Genomic DNA, 22,444 nt, shown 5'->3' with positions numbered 1-22,444 from the left:
AAGTTACAAAGGATAAACAGCGGTAGTAGCGGTGGCAACAGCTGCACAATCATCATCAGCAACGGCAACAGCAGGAGCTGAAACTGAAGCAGGATCGGCAGAAGTAACGGCAACGGCAACGGCAATGGCAACGACAATGCCATCATCATCCAGATTCACTTTTTGCGCTCAGAACCAGATTCACATCAGTGGTGGTGAATTGAAACGTGTGAATGAATATTACACAATATATACAGGGTGGCTGATGAAAGCCGCTACCAAAAAAAAATGTAATAACTTTTTTTCTATTTAATAATAATAATTTAATAATTAATTTAATTAATTAATTAATTAATTTAATTAATAATAATTTAATAATTAATTTAATAATTTAATTTAACATGAATAAAAGAAAAATGTATTCCATACACCGAAAAAAAAATGTAGCAATATTCATCATTGTAGCAATATTCATCAGCCACCCTGTAGATATGTATGTGTGAATGTGTTGGAATGCCACATATACACATATAAATTCACATCAAACACACACCAATATAGGGTAACATATTAGTTGTTGCCATAGCCCCATGTTCAGGTGAAAAATTTCTCTGAAATGTTTTATTCTGGTTGTTTTTTTGTTTTTGTTGGTGTTGTTGTTGCTGCTGCCATTCTCATTGAAAACTGCTGTCAGTTGTTGCGGTTGTCTGTTTTATAATGCCGGGGCTAAATTGCGGAGTGTTTTGGTTTGTTTTGTTCCCCAAACATGTGTACACATCTCCCCAAGAGCTAATAATGTTGGAATATCACTGCCATGCTTCATCGTTTCCAATTAAAAACACATTTACACTCCAGCTTCATGTTGCGAATTTAAAACACTCCCATACACACTCACACACACACACACGCACACACACAGCGCGCAATCAATGCATTGCTGGATTATGTGTGTTTTGCTTATCATGAACTTGCATTATTCATTGGAGTTGTTCGTAAAGTGGGCCAGGTTGTATAGGATTTTTGTTTTGTTCCGACAACAATATGTGCGATACAAGAGAGAGAGAGAGAGAGAGAGAGAGAGGTGATGCCTTTGCGTATGTAGTTCAGTGCACAACGGCAATAATGTTCTATTTTGTCGTTAATTTTATGCAAAAATACTTTTCACTGAAATGAAACTTCATTGTTATTGCAGCTTGCTAGCTGAACTGAAATATAGTTTGTGAAAAACAAAATTACGAATGTCATTAAGGTGATTTAAAATATTTTATCCTTAAACATTTGCAACAAAGGTAAACATTTTAAAAATTTTGGAAAAATTTTAAAGTGTTGGTGTTAAAGTTAGAGAATTGCGCCCTCTAGAGGCTCAAGAAGTCAAAACCCAAGATCCGATTATGTGGCAGCTATACCAGATAATGGACCGATTTGAATCATTCTTAAAACAGTTTTTGAAAGTGACACCAAAACTCAACATGCAAAAAATACGACATGGATGTCGAAAAGCCTAACATTAGTCACTGTGTCAAATTTCAGCGAAATCGGATTATAAACACGCGTTTTATGGGGCCAAGGCTTTATCGAGATATCGGACTACATTGCAGCTATATCCAAATCTACACCGATTTGAGCCACCTTGCAGAAAAATATGAAAGAGTTTAACACAACGCAATTCGCCAAATTTCGGCGAAATCGGACAATAAATGCAGATTTTGTGGGCCCAAAACCTTAAGTCGAGAGATTGGTCTATATGGCAGCTATATCCAAATTTGGACCAATTTGGGCCAAATTGACGAATAATGTCGAAGGGCCTAACTCACTGTCCCAAATTTCAGCAAAATCGGATAATAAATGTGGCTTTTATGGGCCTTAGACCCTAAATCATAGGATCGGTCTATATGACAGCTATATCCAAATCTGTACCGATATGTGCCATATGGCAGAAGTATGCCAAGGGGCTTAACTTAACTTACTATTCCAAATTTCAGCAAAATAGGATAATAAATGTGGCTTTTATGGGCCTGAGACCCTAAATCGAAATATCGGTCTATATAGCAGCTAGATCCAAATCTTTACCGATCTTGGCCAAATTGACGAAGAATGTCGAAGGGCAAAATCGGATAATGAATGTGGCTTTTATGGGCCTAAGGCCCTAAATCGGAGGATCGGTCTATATGGCAGCTATATCCAAATCAATACCGATCTGGGCCAAATTGACGAAGAGTGCCGAAGAGCCTAACACAACTCAACATCCCAAATTTCAGCAAAATCGGATAATAAATGTGTCTTTTATGGGCCTAAGACCCTAAATCATAGGATCGGTCTATATGGCAGCTATATCCAAATCAATACCGATCTGGGCCAAATTGACGAAGAGTGCCGAAGAGCCTAACACAACTCAACATACCAAATTTCAGCAAAATCGGATAATAAATGTGGCTTTTATGGGCCTGAGATCCTAAATCGGAGGATCGGTCTATATAGCAGCTAGATCCAAATCTTTACCGATCTTGGCCAAATTGGCGAAGGATGTCGAAGAGCTTAACACAACTCACTATCCCAAATTTCAGCAAAATCGCATAATAAATGTGGCTTTCATTGGCCTAAGACCCCAAATCGGCCAATCGGTCTATATGGGGGCTATATCAAGATATTATCCAATATAGCCCATCTTCGATCTTAACCTGCGTATGGACAAAATAAGAATCTGTGCAAAGTTGCCGCTCAATATCTCTATTTTTAAAGACTGTAGCGTGATTTCAACAGACAGACGGAGAGACGGACGGACATGTCCTTCGGTGGTGGGTATAAAAATGGATTTGTCTTTATCGGTACGAGTTTTATATTGAAATAAAACTTAACACGGGATTACACCACCATGAATTCTGCCAAAACTTTACAATGAACTTAGTTGAAAGGCGTATGTGCACTTTACGTACCAAATAAGAGCCAAATCAAGTATAAGTCGAAGCTTTCTTCACAATGGACTTGGCTAAATCGGTACGGAGTTTTATATTAAAATAAAATATTCAAAAACGCCACCATCATCCAGGCGGAATCTTGGGAACCCCCTACCATAGATTCTGCTAAAAATGTACACAAATGATCTTAGTTGAAAAGCATATGGGTACGTTACGTACCAAATTTTAGCCAAATTAGGCATAATTTCAAACATCTATGGGCCCGTAGAAGACTTATTGGTAGACCTTTTTATAAAGGAGCTATATCAGTTTATTCACTGATTTAAACCGTACTTGGCTCGGTTGTTGGAAGTTTTAACAGAACACTATCTGCCACATTTCAGCCAAATCGGATAGAAATTGCGGCTTTATATGTCAAATCGGGAGATCGTTTTAAATGGCAACTTTATCGGATAAAAGACCGATTTGGACCATAGTTGGCACAGTTGTTGAAAGTCGTAACATGCGGAGTGTAGTCGGATTCGGCTCAATAATTTAACTCCGACTTTGACTCCGGCCTCAAAACTTCGACTCCGGTCGACTCCGCAACCCTGATCGTAACAGAATAGTACTTGGAAAATGTCAGCCAAATCAGTCTCAGCCATTTCAGGTTATGGACCTCATTGTTGCAGACTAGAACGAGTGTTAAAAATCGATATCAAACACAGCGTGGAAAATAAGCCCAGTCGGAACAACAATTTCGGCTTCTTTGGGGGTCTAGAAGTCAAATCGAATGATCGCTTTATATGGGAGTTGTTCACAAATCTCAACCAATATGGCTCGCAGTGACCAATATCAATAGGAAGTACTCGTTCGTATCTATGCAAAACTTCTAGCCGCTTAACTCTTTCGACCGCTATCGAGACTTCCACAGAGGGACGGACGGACACGACTAGATCGACTTAGAATATCGAGACGAGAACATATCTACATTATGGGGTCGCGGATCAAAAATTTCCAGCTGTTACAAATGCAATGACTAGAAAATTGTACTTCCTATGATGTGGTGGTGAGTATAATTACAGGTCGGAATTTTCATCCGATCACCTTCAAATTTTGGTACACCCATCTTTTCATACCCTCCACCATAGGATAGGGGGATACTAATTTTTTCATTCTGTTTCGTCTAAGACCCCATATATATACCTTATATTCTTGATCGTCATGACATCTTAAGTCAATTTAGCCATGTCCGTCCGTCTGTCTGTCGAAAGCACGTGAACCTTCGAGTAAAGCTATCCGCTTAAAATTTTGAACAAATACTTCTTATTAGTGTAGGTCGGTTGGGATTGTAAATGGGCCACATCGGTCTGTGTTTTGATATAGCTGCCATATAAACCGATCTGGGATCTTGACTTCTTGCACCACTAGAGGGCAAGATCTGCGTCCCAGCCGATTTGGCTGAAATCCTGCATGAGGTGTTTTGTTATGATTTCCAACAACTGTGTTGAGTAAAAGCGTGCTAAGTTTGGCCGGGCCAAATCTTATATACCCTCCACCATGGATCGCATTTGTCGAGTTCTTTCCCAGTATCTCTTTTTAGATAAACAAAGGAGAAAAGAAAAGAATTGCTTTGCTAATTGAATTGAATGTTGAAGAACACAGTAGAAGTATAAGTGTAAAATATCAGCCAAATTGAATAAGAATTGGCCTTTTAGGGGCTCAAGAAGTAAAAAAAGGGTGACCCGTTTATAGGGGAGCTGTACAGGCGAAAAACCGATTCAGACCATATTTGGAAAGTATGTTGGAAAGTATGTTATATGACAGCTATATAAGGTTATAGACCGATTTAAACCATATTTGACACAGTTGTTGGAAGTCATAACAAAACAACTTATGCAAAATGTCAACCAAATCGGATAGGAATTGCGCCCTCTAGTGGGTAAAGCAGTCCAGATTCAATATCGGTTTATATGGCAGATATATCAGATTATGGACCGATTAAAACCATACTTAGCACAGTTGTTGGAAATCATAACAAAACACCTCATGCTAAATTTCAGCCAAATCGGATAGGAATTGCGCCCTCTAGAGGCTCAAGAAGTCAAGACCCCAGATCAGTTTATATCAGGTTATGGACCGATTTAAACCATACTCAACACAGTTGTTGGAAATCACAACAAAACACCTGATGCAAAATTTCAGCCAAATCGGATAGGAAATACGCCCTCTAGTGGCGCAAGAAATCAATACCCCGGATCGGTTTATATGACAGCTATATCAGGTTATGTACCGATTTGAACCATACTTAGCCCAGTTGTTGGAAATCATAACAAAACACCTCATGCTAAATTTCAGCTGAATCGGATAAGAATTCCGCCCTCTAGAGGCTGAAGAAGTCAAGACCCCAGATCAGTTTATATCAGGTTATGTACCGATTTGAACCATACTCAACACAGTTGTTGGAAATCATAGCAAAACACCTCATGCTAAATTTCAGCTAACTCGGAGAAGAATTGTGTCCTCTAGTGGCTCAAGAAGTCAAGATCCCAGATCGGTTTATATGGCAGCCAACTGACCTACACATATAAAAAGTATTTGTGCAAAATTTCAAGCGGATAGCTTTTTTTCTTCGAAAGTTGGCGTGCTTTCGACAGACAGACGGACGGACAGACACACGAACGGACATGGCTAGTTCGACATAAATGTCATGACGAGCAAGAATATATATACCTTATGGCGTCTTAGGCGAATATTTCGAGAAGTTTCTAACAGAATGACGAAATTAGTATACTCCCATCCTATGGTGCAGGCTATAAAACTTGCAAATTTTGCCCATGAACATTCCGCTAAGGAGCAGGGGCAAACTTTTCACATATCACCGAGTGCAGTCCGATTAAATTTTAAGCTCTATGATTAAGGACCTCATTTTAATAGCCGAGCAAATTTACATTTGATCAGATTTAGAAGACAGGTATACCATTATTCCATAGGGGTATAAATAACCTCGTTTGTATCTAATGAATTTATGGTAAGTGTTTGTTATGCTAATTGTATTCTGTCAATAAAATATTAAAAACATTTAAAAAAATCCTTTAAAATTAAGGAATCTTCTAAATTGTCATTAAGATTGTTCTTTATTGAAGGGATTTGACACAAGTTATCTTAAAATTGCAAAACTGTTAAAAATGTTATAAATAAACAATTTGACACTTTAAACATGTCAAGAACATCCACTCACACAATGCATGACAATATTTGGTGTGCTTTGACAAGTGACAGGAAAATCCACAAAACAGCCGCACTAGACACCCGACAATGAATTTGTAAAATTCGAAATTAATAATTGATTTGTACCGGAAGAAGACATTTAATTAAAATTCCTTCTTGGTGGTGTCAGAGAGAGAAAGAGAAACGGAGTGTGTGTGTGAGAGAGAGAGAGAGAGAGAGAAAACATAACAAATGCCTTTGGGAAAGTTTCTATTGTTTCCGTGTTTTCAACGCTATTGCAAGTGTCAAAACAATTTATTTCAAAGTATTTAACAAATAAATTGCTTCGAATACATCGAGCTGTTTGCAATGACAAAATACACAATTGACAATATTCTCGGCAGACAACTACAACGACAACGACAAAGCCAAATCCAAAGACAAGTCCACAGCTTCAGTTTGTGCCAATGGAAACATCCTTGCTTGAGTTTAGTAAAGCAAACAGAATTGTTTGAATGCAGATCAAAAAATTTCCTCCCGCCCCCTCTTACCACACGCATAGCCAAAGTTTGAACAGCACGAATTCATTCAAATATTTATTATAAATAATAGAAAAGCGTGCAACACTCACTCACAAGGAGATGGAGATTTATACACGCACAGACACCAACGCATATGAGCCGCACGAGCATTTCCTTTCAGCATTGCGATTGTTGTACAACGCACACAAGTACACAGACGTGGTTATTCTTCATGTTTAGCGGGAAGAAAAGATTATGCGCTCTCGCTCTTTTTTCAGTTGATGGGAATGGAGTGCATCCTAAATAATGTTCATCATTTAACATTTGCCAAAACAACGGAATCAACGAAAGCCATGGCACTACACTACTACAACATGCCCCACGCCTTGAGCAACTGAAGGACGTAAAATAAGCAATGGCCACATTAACCATGGCTTCCGCTTCATGCTGCGCAATCATTGTCAGCATCCTGTATCTGCTCTTCTCAACCTCAACGGTCAGGGAGGCAGCGTGTGTATGTATGTGCGATAAGAATTCATTTCTTAAGAAATATTTGGCATTTGCCAAAATATATGCCATTTCATTTTGCCTCACAGAAAGAGAAGAGAGAGGGCAACGTAATTTTCTCATAATAACCAACATTTATCTTTTGATTCTATGACACTTGTCTGACACCTAAATTGAGATGTTTAGCTTCTTTGCCAGTCGCAAATTTCTGCCAGAACTTTAAAAACTTCCCTGGCATAAAGATTGACAGAGGTCACCTCCCCCAATCGCTGGAAAAAATTAACCAAGAAATTTATTGTCAACATTTCCAAACTTTTACGGGACCCAACATTTGCCATTTCTAGGTAGACTTATGAATTATTTCAAACTAATCACAAACTTAAACAAAATGTAGAAAATGCGCAATAATCTTGTGAAACCACAATTTTGGTTATGTTGGAGTCATGGACAGACAAAAAAAGAGAGAAAAATATAGCTGTCAAATATTGCTGACACGTTTCTAAGATTCTTTTGTGTTTGTGCACTGTTTCATTTCACAAACAAAAAGGCAAATTCAATTTGAGATTAAAAAAGAGAAGCGTTTTGGACAAAAGCTTCAAAATATTTACCAAAAAAGAAAACTCTAAATTTCTTTTGAAAATTGGCAGCAAGACCCTAATCAAAGTGACAAAATTTCATATTCAGTTTTTTTTTTTTTTTATTACGGCAAAGAGTTGTCTCTAAGCTGTGTGCCGTTCTTGCTCGCCAATAAAAATAATGTCCCTTATTATTAAGCTGAACCACACACTCATTGATGATTCCCCACGATCATTAGTCTCAACCCACCTATGGCAAGCATAACTCCAAAGAAACAGCTTTTTATCACCAAGTTGGCTTTATAGATGGAATATACAATGGTAGCATTTCTTAGCATTGAGGATACCTCCAATAATGTATAAACGACCACAGTATCAAGGAATTGAAAACTCTTGGCTTCCATTTTACCGTTAAAAAGTTTATTAAAAACTATAAATGCGGCTACAACAACATCGATTTAATCAGATGAACAGAAATTTATGCTATGTTCATTTTTTTCCGGATTTAGGTGCCCATTAGCAGGGGTAAAAATTATCCCCATCTCCGTCGCTCTGCAGGCTTGCAACCAGCAAGCTTTTGGATCGACTCATAAAGCTACCTTTCTAGGTCTCCCTCATAGAGGGACTTCCAATGAGACAACATGGCTTCCGGGCAGGAATGTCCACGATCGGAGTTCTCAGGGATATGATGCGGACAGTAGAAGTGGCTAGGCAAAGGAACCACTACTCCAGGCCGAATGTCCTCTTGGCCACACTGGATATGAAAAACGCATTTCATAGCTTCAGATGGTCGGATGTCATCCGAGCAATGAAGAGATTACCTGCCTTACAGTGTACTGATCTTAAACTTTCAAGAAGGAAGGAGTGAATACGAGGTCACATCAGGAGCTGCGTAGGTCTCCATAGTTAGACTGTAACTCTGGAATGCCTGTTATGATTAAATACTGCTAATAGAAATGTTATTGGAAGCCTAGTAGGACATGCAGGTGATATCGCTGTAGTAAGTACAGCAAGAGACATGAAAGATGCGGAGTTAAAAGGCCTGGCTGGACATCCACGGCTTAAAACTTAAGATGCAGGAGACGAAATTGCTACTTCTAATGAGAAACAAGTAAAATGGCGTTAAGTTCGGGCGGGCCGAACTTTGAATACTCAACACCCCGGGCGTATATGTTACCTCCTTTCGTCACAATCCGGTGAAAAATGCATACCTTATGCTCCATAGCAACTATAATAATAATATATAATAATAATAATAAACAAGTCATTGTACAATTGTGAATAACAAAATATTAGTCTTTTTAGTAGATATATCTAAAAATAAACCGATCTGAACCGTAAAGGACGCGGATGTCGAGAAGCCTATTATAATGGTTTAGGAGGGGAAAACCATCGCTGAAATTTTTTTTCTGATGGTCACGCCAGGATTCGAACCCAGGCGTTCAGCGTCATAGGCGGACATGCTAACCTCTACGCTACGGTGGCCTCCAAATGCGCCTTTTATGGCCCCAAAACCTTAAATCGTGAGATCAGTCTATATGAAAGCTATATCCAAATCTGAAATAATCTGGGCCAAATTAAGGAAGGATTTCGATGGGTCTAACATAACTCATTGTCCCAAATTTCAGCAAAATCGGATAATTAATGTAGCTTTTATGGGCCTGAGACCCTAAATCGGCCAATCGGTCTATATGGCAGCTATATCCAAGTCTGGACCGATCTACACCAAATTGAAGAAGGATGTCGAAGGGCTCTACACTACTCACTGTGCCAGCAAAAACGAATAATAAATGTGGCTTTTATGGGCTTAAGACCCAGAATCGGCGGATCGGTCTATATGGCAGCTATATGTCGAAGGGCCAAACACAAATCAATGTCCCAAATTTCAGCAAAATCGGATAATAAATGCGCTTTTTATGGGCTCAAAACCTTAAATGGAGAGATCGGTCTAAATGACAGCTATATCCAAATCTGAACCAATCAAGGCCAAATTGAAGAAAAATGTCGAAGGGCTTAACACTACTCACTGTGCCAAATTTCAGCAAAAACGGATAATAAATGTGGCTTTTATGGACTTAAGACCTTAAATCGGAGGATCGGTTCATATGGCAGCTATATCCAAATCTGAACCGATCTGGGCTTAATTAACGAATAACGTCGATGGGTCAAACACAACTCATTGTCCCAAATTTCAGCGAAATCGAATAATAAATGTGGCTTTTATGAGCCTAAGACCCTAAATCGGAGGATCGGTCTATATGGGGGCTATATCAAGATATAGTCCGATATAGCCCATCTTCGAACTTAACCTGCTTATGGACAAAAAAATAATCTGTGCAAAGTTTCAGCTAAATATCTGTATTTTCAAAGACTGTAGAGCGATTTCAACAGACGGACGGACATGTCTAGATCGTCTTAGATTTTTACGCTGACCAAAAATTTATATGCTTTATGTGGGTCGGAAATGGATATTTCGATGTGTTGCAAACGGAATGACAAAATCTATATACCTCCATTCTTCGTCGGTGGGTATAAATACGACATACTGGTGAAGACCAAGGGATAGGCCAAATAAAATAGGCTGCGAGGCCTTGACGACGCAACTCAGTCGACTAATTCCAAACATGAGGAGCCTCTCACGAGCAGGCACAAACTCTTAACGGAGTCATGCAATAGCATCCTCCTCGAGGCAAGCAAAATTTGGGCTAGACACTGCAGACAGCATGCCAAGCTAAATTCCTGCTCAGAGGACAGAGCACGGCGGCTCTAAGGGCTATATCATCCTGCTGGACAGTGACAGAGCCCACAGCCTTTGTTATAACGGAAATGGTTCCTATTGACCTACAGGCCAAGGGATGGGCCAGACTCTACAACTCGAGGTGCAATCCCCAGAGAGAAAAGAGTGCGATTCAAACCGACAACATACGAGCCATATGAGGGAACCCCATCGAGATATGGGGGTGCAAACTGCGGATGAAAACTGCGACCTGTAGTTTGTACACGAATTAACATGGACAGACGGACAGGCAGACGGTCACAGGACGGATATAAATCTAATCAGAAATTGATTCTGAGTGGAGTCGAAGACAATCGGATGAAAACTGCGAGTCGAAGACGATCGGATGATAACTGCGACCTGTAGTTTGTACCAATTAACATGGACAGGCGGACAGACAGACGATTTATATGGCAGCTATATTAGGTTATGATCCGATTTCAACCATACTTAGCACAGTTGTCGGAAGTCGTAAAAAAAAAGCTCATGCGAAATTTCAGCCAAATCGGATGAGAATTATGCTCTTAAGAGGCTCAAGAATAGTTTTATATGCCAACTATATCAGGTTATGGACCGATTTAAACCATACTTAACACAGTTGTTGGAAACCCTAAAACACCTCATGCTAAATTTCAGCCAATTCGCATAGGAATTGCGCCCTCTAGAGGCTCAGGGAGTCAAGAACCCTAATAGGCTGCTAAAAATAGGCAGAATATTTAGCGCATCACTAGCAAAGGGCTCAAATAGGAAGATTGTGACTAGAGCTCAATCAACACTCTGTGAGATTTTTAGGTCATTCGGAAAGAACGGTCAAAGTTTGTTGGTTACAAGGATGACGTTGTCATCATAGTGTGTTGCCGTATACCAAGATTGGCCAATGGGCTTGACGTAAACCCCGAAAGGTGAAATTGGTTCCATTCACCAATACGAGGTAACTTCGTGAGTTGAGGTGATCTCTCATAGATAGGATGGAGCTACCGCCCTCACTACAGAGAATCATGACAAGCCATTCTAATGTAAGGACTTTGTCGTCGCGCTGGACACATGGCGGACTTATGTTTGATTTGTAATAATGAGGAGGAGTTATTGAGCACTTATTGTGGCACTGCCCTGAAACTAAGGGGGAAGGTGCAGGATTATGGCTAAACGAATACCTTTTTCATGTTCTAAATCAGCTTCAGGCACATAGTCCCTCCTTCCATTGTTGACTACTATGGCTTTAAATGGCAGATTGGAGGGGACTCTCCAGCCCGCCTGTCGGATGCAGCCCGCCTGACCGATGACCAATGCATGTTGGTTCCTTCATTCTGATGTCTGTATCTGTCACAATGGACCTAAATTCCTTGAGTGAAGCTGACAGTGATTGAGGTTGTAAGAAGCGTGCCAAGTTTCACAAGTAACAGCGTGCTAAGTTCGGCCGGGCCGGGAGTTCTTTCTCTCTTTAAACAAAGGATAAAAGATAAGAATTGCTTCACTAATTAAATTGAATGTTGGAGACCACAGTAGAAGTATATTTGTAAAATTGTAGCCAAATCGAAAAAGAATTGGGCCCTTTAGGGGCTCAAAAAGTAAAATAGGGAGATCGGTTAATAGGGGAGATGTATTAGGCTAAAGACCGATTCGGACCATATTTGACACGTATGTTGGAGGTAATTTCAGCCAAATCAGATAATAATTAGGCCTTATTGAGGCTCAAGAAGTCAAAATCCCAGATCGGTTTATATGGCAGCTATATCAGGTTATGTACCGATTTGAACCATACTTTGAACAGTTGTTGGAAATCATAACAAAACACCTCATGCAAAATTTCACCAAATCTCATAAAAATTGCGTCTTCTAGTGGCTCAAGAATTCAAGATCCCATATCGGATTATATGGCAGCTATATCAAAACATGGGCGGATATGGCCCATTTACTATTTCAAAGGACATATCAAGTTCCATCAGCTGTGCTGATGTGGCCACTTTATTAGATGTAGTCTTAAAATAGGTTTTTTACAGTTTTAAAAAGCAAATCTGCCAATGAACCTATTTTAAACATATTGTGAATACCGCTGCAAGTAATTTTGCCAATTTTCTATATTTTTAGCCTCATTCAACTCTAATGTATAATGTTGCTTCCTGTCTTCAAAAGGAAAGATGATAAAACCCAATTGGCACTCTCGGAAAACCTCAACATGGTGAAATTTAATTTTTGCCATAATTTAATGCAATGGAGAAAACTGTTTGACATTAATTCAAGGAGGATGCAACAGGAAATGTTCTACACATATTCACATAGTTGCACGCATCCGGTTTGATAAATGTCCCCATGCGCACGTTTAATAAGCAATCATTTTGCAATTTACACAATAAAGATTATGTAGCATAGTTCCTTCTATTAACTTGGCCATAACATGTAGCAAAGACACTTACTTGTAATAAATTAACAAAGGCAGCACACACGCATGCATACACTGGCGCAATCTTGTAAATGGAGATGGAGATAGCAATTTATATAGACCAGACCCAAAGTCATTACCAAGTCAATGGTTGAGATAAATGTCGAAATGTTCTCACCAAGCTGATGGGGTAGCCAAATGAATTGCCAACTTTGCCAAAGCGGCAGGAGTAAGGATGCGGCTGCTGCTGCTGCCAACACCTGCTCGCCATTTCCTTGTGATGAAAGAAAAAGTGAAAAGCACTTGGCATTACCGCCTTGACCAATGTCCTTATTAAATACGACTCTCAAATAAATCTGTCTGAGAACATTCTTTAGTTTTGCGGTTGGCCAATGGCCCGAAGTGGCGAAAGGCTAAGAGCAAGAGAGAGAGGTAGAGAGAGAGAGAGAGAGAGAGAATAGGACATGCAACAAGGTGATATTGCCCAGACTGCAGTGCCATGCAATTATTTATGTTTGGTGTTTATGGCAAATGTGGTTGCAGCTACAGCAACAGCAGCAGCTGTTGTTTGTTGTACAACAAGGCAATCAACAACGACAAGGCAGCACAAAAACACCAGGATTTGAGAGATGTGCAGACGGAATAAAAGAAATGCCAAAAAGGTGTGATTAACGTTGGTCATTCAGCCATTCACCCACCCCATTTATCCCTGGTTGGGCGGCATTCAAGAGACGTGTGGCTGAAGGCCCAGAGGAGGCTTTATGTGGCACGTTGATGATGAAGCACAAAGAAACCCCATTAAATTAATTACATACATGTTGCACTTGGGAATTAGACAATCTTTTCAAGTGTGGTCATTTTATAAATCTGAAATTGGCCATGGCCTGGATTTCGTAAGCTGCACATGCACAAGGCTTTTAAAACACTGCACATACATTTTGGTTTAGAAAATAAAAGACATGTGATTACAGATAAGAAAAGTGCTTAATGACAATTGATTAAGATAACCACAGAGCTTTGTGAGGATGAGCATACACACATTGCTATATATCAGTTTTTTTTTTTGTTATAATATTCTCGAGTATCATATGAGCGTTTCCATAGAAATAAAAGTGTTTTAATAATTTAATATATCATCTAGACTTTGCATAAAAAAACCTATTTAAATTTAACAAAGACGGATTTTTATTTAGGAAAATCAACAAGCCATACATTAGATTAGTTTTCTGATAATAATAGCCTGTTTGTGGATGTCGAACGTTGGAATTCGTTCGGCCTGTAAACGAAACAAGTAAAAGGGCGTTAAGTTCGGACGGGCCGAACTTTGGATACCCACCACCTCGGATATATATGTAAACTATCTTTCATCAAAATCCGATGAAAATTGCATACCTTATGTCCAATAGTTAGTAGTTGTAGTTATATCAAAATATTTTCCGATTTGGACCAAATACTAATAAGTACAGTAGCTATATCTAAAAATAAACTGACCTGAACTATATACGCCACGGATGTCAAAAAGCCTAACATAAGTCACTGCGTAAAATTTCAGTGAAATCGGATTATAAATGCGCCTTTTATGGGGCCAAGACTTTAATTCGAGATATCGGTCTACCTGGTAGCTAAGTTGCGCCAAGTTGCAGAGAAATGTCGAAGAGCCTAACACAAAGCACTGTCCCAAATTTCGGGGAAATCGGACAGCAAATGCGCCTTTTATGGGCCCAAAACCGAGAGATCGGTCTATATGGCAGACATATCCAAATCTGGACCGATCAGTGCCATATTGCAGAGGTATGTCAAGAGGCTTAACTTTACTCACTGCCAAATTAACAAAGGATGTTGAAGGCTATCACACAACCACTGTCCCAAATTTTAGCAATATCGGATAATAAATGTGCCTTTTATGGGCCCAAAACTTTAAATCGATAAATCGGTCCATATGGCAGCTATATCCAAATCTGGACCGATCTGAGCCAAATTGACGAGGGATGTCGAAGGGCCTAACACAACTCACTGTCCTAAATTTTAGCAAAATCGGATAATAAATGTGGCTTTTATGGCCGTAAGACCCTAAATCGGCGGATCGGTCTATACGGGGGCTATATCAAGATTTAGTCCGATATAGCCCATCTTCAAACTTAACCTGCTTATGGACAAAAAGAGATTATGTGCAAAGTTTCAGCTCAATATCTCTATGTTTAGAGACTGTAGCGTGATTTCAACAGGCAGACGGAAGGACATGTCTAAATCGTCTTAGATTTTTACGCTGATCAAGAATATATATACTTTATGGGGTCTTAGACGAATATTTCGAGGGGTTTTAAACAGAATGACCTTTCCTTAAACGTTAAAAATGTTAAAAATTCCTATTAGCTCCAGACAAAACTATCAAGATGGCAGTTTAAATATTTTTCACTCCGTTATTGTAGCGGTTAACTAGCTACAAATCACTTCCAAGAATGCCTTTAATTCTACACTAGACCAGGGTAGTTCTAGCTCAATTCCAATGGGGCTGGGATTGATTCCAACATCATAGACGTTTGTCTCTATTATAACCAGGGACCACATATCACATGTGTCAAACGATTAAATAATTGGGATGTGTTATACACTGCACCCGTATAGTTAAATGATTCACTTCTTCTGTGATCATCGTCATCTCTCGTCATCCAAATCGACAAGTGCTGATTTGGATGACAAGTGCGCCCGCAAGTGCCTTCTTAATACCTCATACGATATGTCCAGAGGGTGGTTCAGCGAAGCCTAAACAATCGAATTATCGGAGTCTTAAGAGTTTCTAAGGTGCTTCAAAGTGCGCCCTATCCTAGAGAAACCACTGCATCATTTATACGTCTACAAGACGTAAACGAGCCATCCACCATAAAACTCTTCCTCATCCCCAGGAATGTCCAGATAATCCTCATCTCCCATACACGCAGTCTTTCCATCTTGTGTGATGATATACCACAACAGGCAGAAAAAGCGTATGTAAATATGGGTCAGATTACCTGATGTTATATCAGAACCCTTACATAGGGAGGGAGGCCTCATCTCATACCAAGGAGCCTCTGGTAGCCAAAATAAACCGACTTGGCTTTGCGAAGAACAAACTCGACGACAAACTACGAAGAACAAACAAGACAAAAGTCGAAGCGCCCTTGGAAAATAACACGAATATATCTGAACGAATCCTGTATCCGGATAAGTTGGCCCCCATAACGCCTAAAGTTCGGGAAGACAATGGTGATGATGACTCAGAGTTTATATGAGAAATAGGCTGCATTTTTTGTGTGATTGTATTCAATACGGAATACAAAGAAAAATAAATAAAGAGCAACTCTTTAACTGAATATCTCTTTACATGTTTTATATGTAAGAAGATATTGACTTAGTTAGAGCTATTAAAAAGATATGTCTCGGTCTATTATTGGTTAAGTGTTGGCAGCCATTGGTATTGCCCAGTCTTATGCTAATGATTGTAATAACTTTGAGGTTATAATAATAACTTTCTTATATTATCTGCAGTATGAAAATTAGTATCGCTAGTGAACTATGCTAAACTTTAATTGAAACAAAGTTTCCCAGTATTCATTTGTGTTAATTTAATATTACAAACAGCTCATTTTTTTATGGCCAACACTTGCAAGCAAGAAAAGATGCCTGGCATTCATGGCTTTTATTCTCGCAATACTGTTTAATTGCATGGTTCTTGTACTCCACTCTAATTACAGTGATTAGTCGCAAATGTATGCATTTTCGTTTACTTCTCGGTTACAAAGTATCAAAGGATACATTAGTACCCATACAACTACATATAGAGTTTAGCCCTTAGTGCTGGTCATAAGACACGGAGAAAAAAACAACTCAAATGGGGGAACTAAAACACCAGAGAACGAAAGGGAATGGGTAGAAGCAGTTTTTCCTACACTCATTTTGAAACAATGGATCTTAGATTTGTAGGTGAATTTCTCATAAAAAATTTTTTACAGTACGGCTATGAATCCCGGATTTAAAGGCTTTGCTTAGTAAATTTAGAGATTTGATGTAAGACAGATTCGTTTATGATTCGTTTATTCTTTTTATTCTTTTTGTGGAAGATTCTCGATTTGTTTGCCATATTTCGCTTTATCACAATTTTTCTCAGTGTGGCAACATCATATACACAAATGGCCTTGTAGCCATAATCGTAATGGTAATCGCAATTCGCAACTCGCAACAACAAAACGTAATTGTACTTACCAACAGGACTTTCTTCATTCCAAAATGAATCGTCCAGCGTGTAGTCGGCTTCTGCAAATAGAGACGAAAAGAAAGGAAAACCAAGCATAAGTACCATGGCAAAGGGAATCAATGATACGAAGTGTGGTTGGGTAGTTTTGGTGAGAAAGAGAGAGAGAGAGCATAAAGGAAATTAGTTGTTCGACAAAGCGATTTCGAATACAAGTGCCCGTTGTATCCTTCACAAGAGTGTGCTTAAGTTATTTCCGCTAGAGCCAGTTACCGCTGATGCCACTGTTTTGGACAGTAAGCATAAACGGATTAAAATAAACGTTTTTTAAGCACCTCACATCTTGCGCTGTTGCAGTCATGTTGAAATATCATTAAAAATGCATTTGCTGCTTAACGCTATCCAAACGAACGAATGAACAACAACAACAACTAACTAACGAATGAATGAATGAAACTAACTAAACCGATTATCACTTCATTCCAGAGACTACAGAGGGATAAAAAGCGGCAAACATTGCTGACAGCATCATCGGACATAGCATCGAGTAATTACCTTGGCTTTCTCACGTAGAGGTCAGCTGCAAAAATTTGGCGCCGTGTGAACACAATGAGCTAAACAAAAGGATTAAATTGTTATCAATGGCCATTTATCTCGATAATTTGTAGATTATTTCACAATACCTGGGGACAATACACAACGAATTCATGTGCTGTTTTCAAGATTAATGTTGGTATTAAATATCACTGGTTAAATTCAAAGCTGTATTTTAGTTTTGTAGCCAACAATCAGCAATCCCTATTTATAATATTCAAAAATATGTATAAATGTCCTCATAGAATGAAGTATGGGTTAGAATGTCCCATGCTATGATATAGGGTATACAAATTATATAGCCTCTGTTTCCTTCCAGACCAACCTACACAATCTGTGAAAATTTCAAGGTAATCGGTTCAGCCGTTTTTGAGTCTATACGGAACAAACATACAAACAATGGCTGAACCGATTTTCTTGAAATTTTCACAGATAGTGCATAATGATCCTGTGGTGAAAATAGGGTACTACATTTTTTGATATCTGATGGGGGGACGGACCCCCCCTTAACCTAATTTTTAGAAACGCCAGATCTCGAAGATGGGTGGTGCGATTTAAGCGAAATGTTGTGTGTTCTCATATAGTATCCTAAAAATAAAAATTTGGTATCCAAATTTTGGATTGGGTACTTGGGGGGCTGCCCCACCTTAAAACCTACCAAACATATATTTAGACCAATCACGACAATATGGGACTCAAATGAAAGGTATTTAGGATAAGAAAACGTATCTGATATCCAATTGTTGGACCAAGTGTTAGGGGGACCACCCTAAGCCCCAATACACCCCCAAATCGGACATATTTACCGACTATGGCAATATGGGACTCAAATGAAAGGTATTTGCGAGTAGAATACGAATCTGATATCCAAATGTGGGACCACGTTTCTGGGGGTCCTCCCCTTTCCCAAAACACCCCCCAAACAGGACTTATTTACTGACCATTGGAATATTGGGCTTAAATAAAAGGTATTTGAATGTAGAAAACGAATCTGATATCCAAATATGGGACCAAGTGTTTGGGGGGCCGGACCACGTTTCTGGGGGTCCTCCCCTTTCCCAAAACACCCCCCAAACAGGACTAATTTACTGACCATTGGAATATGGGGCTTAAATAAAAGGTATTTGAATGTAGAAAACGAATCTGATATCCAAATATGGGACCAAGTGTTTGGGGGGATGCCTCTCCCCAAAAACATCCCCCAAAGGGGACAAATTAACGACCATAGCAATATAGGGCTCAAATGAAAGGGTGGGCCCCCAGAAACGTGGTTCCACATTTGGATACACGATTCGTATTCTATTCTCAAATACCTCTCATTTGAGTCCCATATTGTCCGATTTAGGGCTGTTTTCGGGTTGGGTGGCCCCTAACTCTTGGTCCGACAGTTAGATGTCAGATACGTTTTCTACTCTTAAATACCTTTAATTTAATATTGTCATGATTGGATTATATATATATATATATTTGGTAGGTTTTGGAGATGGGGCGGCCCCCTAGGTACCCCACCCGAAATTTGGATAGCAAATCTGTCTGTAGAAAGCACGCTAACTTTCGAAGGAATAAAGCTAGCCGCTTGAAATTTTGCACAAATACTTCTTATTGTTAATGGGCCATATCGGTGCATGTTTTGATATAGCTGCCATATATACCAATCTTGGATCTTGACTTCTTGAGCCACTACAGGGCGCAAATTTTATCCGATTTGGCTGAAATTTTGCATGAGGTGTTCTTTTTTGATTTTCAACAACTGTGCTAAGTATGGTTGAGTTCGGTTAATAAGCTGATATAGCTGTCATATAAACCGATCTGGGGTCTTGACTTCTTGGGCCTCTAGAGGGTGCAATTCCTATCCGATTTGGCTGAAATTTAGCATGACGTGTTTTGTTATGACTTCCAATAACGGTGCCAAGTATGGTTCCAATCGGTCCATAACCTGATATAGCTGTCATATAAACCGATCTTGAATCTTGGCTTCTTGAGCCCCTAGAGAGCGCAATTCTTATCCGATTTGGCTGAAATGTTGAATGAGATGTTTTGCTATGATTTGCAACAACTGTGCTAAGTACGGGTGAAGTCAATGTATAACCTGATATAGCTGATATAGGGGTCTTGACTTCCTAAGCCTTTATAGGACGCCAATTCTATCCGATTTCGCTAAAATTTTGCACCACATGTTTCGTTATGACTTTCAACAACTGTGCAAAGTATGGTTCAAATCAGTTCATAACCTAATATAGCTGCCATATAAACCGATCTGGGATTTTGACCTCTTGAGTTTCTATAGGGCGCAATTATTATCTGATTTGGGTGAAATTTTGTACAACGGCTTCTTCAAAGTCATGTCTTTAACACGTGTCAAATATGGTCCGAATCGGTCTATAACCTAATACAGCTTCCATATAAAACTATTTCCCTATTTTATTTTTGAGCCCCCAAAGGGCGAAATCCTTATTCGATTTGGCTGAATGACTTCTATTGTGGTCTCCAACATTCATACCATTATGGTCCGTATCAGACCATGACTTGATATATCTTCAATAGCATAGCAAATCTTTTCTTTTACCCTTTCCTTTCCTTTGTTTGCCTAAAAAGAGACACCGGGAAAAGAACTCAACAAATGCGATCCTTGTTGAAGGGTATATAAGATTCGTCTCGGCCAAACTTAGAACGCTTTTACTTGTTAATTATTTTTTGTTCTCCATAGAATCATTGAATAAGATGTAACTGTTATTTTAATCTTTAACATATGAAACGCCTTTTTTCTTAATGGTGGTATAAGCAAAGGCTCCATGATTATTTTCTAAAATTTCCTGCGTTTTGTCATTTTGCCATTTAATGCATATTAGGGGAGTGTCAGGACATGATTCAGGCTAATTATGATTTAACTTTAATCCTCATTGCCTTATTTGCATTTACTTTTTATGATAATTTTTTTATTGCCTTTGAGATTCGAAATTTGAGCAGACCAAATTGCCCTGCATCGATTAAAAATTACTCGAATGGCCCATTTTATCTGCATCACGTAAAAGTAATAGAAAAATACACTGCAAACACTTAAAATCGTGACTTGGCATATTGTCATCCAAGAAGGTTTAATAGAAAATATGTCTTATGATAAATATGGCTAATAAGATTACATACATAATGAGCATCCATATAAAGGCAATTACGTCTTTACGTCCCTTCTTAAACTTAGAAGAGCTTAAATAAAGCAAGACTTTTTACGATTAGTGTAATCATTTAAAAGGAATTAATTTTGCTTCTCAGCTGCCATGAATTAGGATTTTCGAAATTGTTAATGGAAGGCTGAATGAATGCCTTCCCATCAATAGAGTGCCATGGAAGCCAAGTGATTTGTTGTATGATGGAGTGATGAATTTGTTACACCATACCCAGAAGACATTCCTGGGAATGCTTAAGAAACCACAATGTCTATGCGGCCTTCACACACACACACACACACACACGGACTCTTGCTCAAACGGCAACAGACACCAAACACTCACATAACCTCAAACACCCGCAAAGCTTTCACTCGTGTGTTATGTGTTATGGGGATTACCCAAGGAAAATCTCCACCAAATATTCACATAAATTCCTACGGAACCAAACCATTAAATTTTCCTCCAAAAAGCCACATGTGCATGCATGAACACACTTCCGGCATTTAGTATACTATTTACATGCCACCTTTTAGACTTTACCGCAGCGGTGGAAAGGAAAAAGACGTACGGACGGACGGACGGACGAGCACACAAACAAAACCGACTGATGTAAGGTCTTGTGCGGCAATGCAGGAAAATTGTTTTCTTTTTTGTGGACTATTCTTTTTAGGGGATTGAGGTGTGAAATGAAGAGTAGAGCCTTGCGGTTTGACACTGTGTTTAACCGCATTTAACAACTAATAGGCTGCAATGATGAAAGCGCGGTCAACATTTGAATGCAGAAAAAAACAAACGCACTCTTGCAGGCACAGCCACATGGCAAAGGCGTCACCAACAGCCAACTAAAACTACCAATGAACTTAACGCTAACGCAACCAGAAATTGTTGAAGTATAAATGTGGTGCATGGTGTGAAGTGGTGCGATATGCCTGGCAGGACCCACTTGTGAAGTGGAGAACTTCTACACCCTTGGTGCTAAGGTTGACGCATAGACACACAGACACAGGGATAGGCTGCCAGCCTGCCAGCCAGTCGAACAAGATGTTTTTACACAACCTTCAAATTCACTGTGAACTCGGATGCATTCTGCCAAATCAGCAGTTGGTGCCACACGACTGGCATTTACGAATGTTGAAACAAACATGTTTGTGAACAAGCAGCTCAGCCACATGCCCGCACTCATCCACACACCCGCACACACACACATATGTGGGAGTATGTGATTGCGAATGCAGCAACAGCAAAGTCGTTTAACGTTTAAATTCAATTGCATATCGTTAGTCTGCCTTCCTATTTGGCTTTCTCTTTTCGGCTCGCGCCCTAACATTGTATTTGTGTATGGCGTTTTGAATCATTGTGTTCTCTCTCGGCACAAATTGGAATATCAGAGCATGGGGGTGGGGGGAGCAGCCTTACATCGGTGTAAATGTGCATAAGGCACAAATCCATTTTACGCTTAAACTGTCTTCGCAAGGATTATACAACCGCAATTACTCTGCTCCCTACCCCACCCGCCGTTCACCGCTGCCTCAGTTCATGCTTCGACAGCAAGAGCCTGCCAACAGCGGGGTAGATTTCATCATGCTGGAGTGCTGTGCATGGGTGTGTGGGAA

General features: G+C 39.4%; 1 protein-coding gene across 12 annotated transcripts in view; it reads right to left on the bottom strand.

The window, feature by feature from the left end:
* The window catches only part of LOC106095872 (disintegrin and metalloproteinase domain-containing protein 9), a 470,496-nt gene that overhangs the window by 380,587 nt on the left and 67,465 nt on the right, over positions 1–22,444 (bottom strand). For all 12 annotated transcript variants that reach the window (XR_001222811.2, XM_013263281.2, XM_013263282.2 and 9 more), the window contains exon 2: positions 17,082–17,132. Coding sequence is in view for 11 of the 12 variants with exons in the window: in XM_013263281.2 (XP_013118735.1) it covers positions 17,082–17,132 (51 nt within the window). In the remaining variant the exon portion in view is untranslated. The remainder of the gene's footprint in view (positions 1–17,081; positions 17,133–22,444) is intronic.

This window comes from Stomoxys calcitrans, chromosome 4 (genome assembly GCF_963082655.1).
Source record: "Stomoxys calcitrans chromosome 4, idStoCalc2.1, whole genome shotgun sequence".
NCBI classification, from domain to species: Eukaryota; Metazoa; Arthropoda; class Insecta; order Diptera; family Muscidae; genus Stomoxys; species Stomoxys calcitrans.
Note: the sequence above shows the minus strand (reverse complement) of the source record. Positions and strands in the feature narration are given on the sequence as shown.